The sequence below is a fragment of the Mytilus galloprovincialis genome, chromosome 9 (genome assembly GCF_965363235.1).
Source record: "Mytilus galloprovincialis chromosome 9, xbMytGall1.hap1.1, whole genome shotgun sequence".
In the NCBI taxonomy this organism is placed as follows: Eukaryota; Metazoa; Mollusca; class Bivalvia; order Mytilida; family Mytilidae; genus Mytilus; species Mytilus galloprovincialis.
The window spans coordinates 44427210-44430426 of NC_134846.1; the positions used below are offsets into that span (position 1 = coordinate 44427210).

The window sequence follows — 3217 nt, forward strand, 5'->3', positions numbered from 1 at the left end:
AAACATATGATAACCATAATTTCTATTCCCCAGTCACCCTTGGGGTGGTCAATTTTATGATATTATTACGTGGTTATTTCTGTATTGGCCTTGTTATTGGTCCGAGGCTTGCTGTATTGGCCTGAGGCGAAGCCGAAGGCCAATACAGCTGGCCGAGGACCAATAACAAGGCCAATACAGAAATAACCACGTAATGATATCTTTATGAATTTACTACTTCTATGAAACAAAATACAGAAATATTTTAATTGTTCAACATTTAATAATAATATAAATTAACATTTGACACAATGTTTGAATAGTAAGAACTTTTTTTTCAAAAAACCAATAAAACTACTAGTCACGTTATTCTTGAGATGAAACAATTTCACTAGATACTGTGCTGGTACATGTTTTCTTTTTCTTATTGCTGCTACAGACAATATTGATATTAATGGTACCACCACTAATAACGGCCCCACAAAACAGTGACAACGGATTGTCTTGTTTTTCTGACTCAGAGTTAGACTGCATTTGATTACTAGATAGATTGGTCATTTGTGCTACAGATGAACCTGACTCAACTATGGGAACTGTACTGCAAGGTTGATGTACAATTTCACCAATTTGTCCCTCAGCTATATCAGAACTGTCATGATACATGTTTTCAGGTGATTTCGGTATCATAACGCTTGAAATAGTATGGGAGGCTTCTTCTTGTTGTTTAACTGAAGGAACAGAAAAGTGATTTAAGGACCCAATGTTTTCCAACCTCCCAACTGTGCAACCTCTGTAACTGGCTTACCACTCTGCAGTAAAGCAGTGGCAAAAGTTTTACGGCCTGAGTGATTGACCTTACGTCCTTGCAATCTTCCTTTTTCAGCCATGTTTTTCATGATACGACCTAACTTGTCCCTTCCTACACATTGTTTGGAAAACCAGACATCGGTTTTTGGGTCCACTAATGGCCTTAAGTAAAATCTAGAGTCGTGGTCTACAGTAGGCCTATGACGACTGTATTCTTTGTAAATATGTATGGGACATTTTTCTCCTGCTTTTGGTTCTTCAAAGACTTTGGGCTGGACAGGTCTGTAATCTCCAACTTTTCCCCCACTTCTTGTTTTAGTGCTACGTTCTGAAATAAAATAAAACTGTAAGTGTTTGTTTTTTTTTGCGTTAGGTTTTATAAACAAATGAACCAATATTGACCTCGGCTGGTGGCCTCAGTCAATATTGGTCCTTTTCTATTAAAAAAATATTAAGCTTGTCATTTCTTCATGTTGATACGATTCTGGTTCTTGAAAAACAGCTGATATTGATTCAAGATTGTAGTTTTTGTACATAAGAGCTGGAACACATTCATATTAATACATCCTCGTAACTACTGATACTTAATTAAACTGAGTCAGAGAGAGTTTGTAATCATTTACGGTCATGTTTGTAACAGTGCAATATATAAATGTGCATGCAAATTCGCTTTTTCGTCGGAATATATTTTATTTTCTAATAAGAACTTCATGTAGCAAACAATAATATCACCAAACATGTCAGTAGCATATGATACATACCATTGAATTCTAAATATTCCTTGCCATTGGATGTTTTTTTAAGTAGGACATCTCCCCATAACATATTGACATGATCCTGTCTTCCTCTCAGACCAAAATATGCACCATTGTTCAACCAAATTGCATTTAGAAGAGCTTCTGGATTTTCTAGATAAAAAAGTATAACAAAACTTCAATTTTTGAACTATTTACAACCAAATTTTATATCAATTTAAATGCACAATGTGAAATAGTAAATAATAAGTATACTTCCTTGTAAATTTCATTTATTTTTATTTTGTTACAACAGCAACATTAAACTGTATTCTTTTTACATGATATTTGTGAAGTACTTTATAAAATTTACCTATAGGCTATATACATGCAATAACTTTATGAAAAAAAGATAATACATACGTGTACCAATAATTCCTTTCCCCCTGAGAATGGCAATTTCATCTCCTGTCAAGGAATCAGCTTTATTTGGTTTGTTGCCTTTTCCCATGGATTTCAGGGATTTCTTTTTTGTCTCCAGTACTCGTCTTGAGTGAGCAAACTCTGGATCTTTTTTTATACTGAAGTAAAAAGTGTGTGAAATTATATTACCTAAAAACAGTAGTAAATTTCAAAATTCATATTTAATTTAAGGCAAATAAAACATCCAATACAAGTCATGTGTTTCCACTAAAAAACATTTTCAGAAAACTTTGTTTCATACATAATTCGGAATTTTTTAACCGTCTTTTGTTGGTTTTTTTTTTTATGTCAAAATACACTTTTACAGGGCTTAAATGAAAAAAAGGGGGGAGGTATTCTGACTGTGCATCAATGTCATTATTTAAGTTAAGTTCATAAAAAAAAAACTTAGTAGCTCAGGATTGGCAGCTTATGTAGATATATAAGTTTCAAATATTAAAATTAAAAAAATGTACCTTATAGTGAGTTTCATATCCCTGAAGTATCTATCCAAGCTATTATGACTGTCTGGTTCATATTCTGTCAAGTCTCTCTTTCTGACTCCAAAAAAAGAATCTTGCTAACAGACTGTCTTGTTCTTTAGGGAGAATTTCTGTTGGGTCCCTCATTTCACCAACTGATATGAAGAAGTCTCTAACAATTTTCACATCACTTTTAGTCTTGGATCCGGTGTTTTTGTTCTTATTAATGTCAAGAAATTGATCAGTCTCTTCATCAGTGAATATTCTGAATCTACCTACATTCTCCTCGTCATTTTCTTTGTTATTGTCGTCTTGATCATCATCCCGTAATGAGGGGGAGGACAGGGGGTACCCTTCTCCCTTCTCCCACCCTTCTTCTCCTTTCTCCTACCCCCGTTCTCCTTTCTCCCATTAGAATAAAACATCTCCTTTTGAGATATTTTTTCTTGAAATATTAGATCATTTTTTAAAAGGAGAGATTTTTATTTTTTCTCCTTTTTCCCAGCCTTCCTCTCCTTTCTCCTACCCCCTTTCTCCTTTCTCCCACCCCTTTCTCCTTTCTCCTACCCCTTTCTCCCTGTCTCCCTTACCCCTGTCCTCCCCCTCCGTAATAATTGGGCAGTCATGTTAGTCTGTGGCATAGTTGGTTGTTCAACTTCAACTTCTAGTTCTAGTTCCTCATAGCGTACAGAGTTTGCGACGCCTGTCACATTGTGTCTGATTGCCTCCTCCTCAAGTTCGGCCAATTCTTCA

At 35.1% G+C, this 3217-nt stretch overlaps 1 protein-coding gene across 1 annotated transcript; it reads right to left on the reverse strand.

The window, feature by feature from the left end:
• Positions 1-281: 281 nt before the first annotated feature.
• Positions 282-2938, reverse strand: LOC143046909 (uncharacterized protein KIAA1958-like). Its single transcript, XM_076219959.1, has 4 exons — positions 2459-2938; positions 1944-2101; positions 1548-1694; positions 282-1114 (listed from the first exon to the last, which is right to left on the reverse strand). The coding sequence occupies exons 1-4, from the start codon at positions 2473-2475 to the stop codon at positions 729-731; spliced, it is 708 nt and encodes a 235-aa protein (XP_076076074.1). The 5' UTR covers positions 2476-2938; the 3' UTR covers positions 282-728.
• Between the last annotated feature and the right edge of the window lie 279 nt (positions 2939-3217).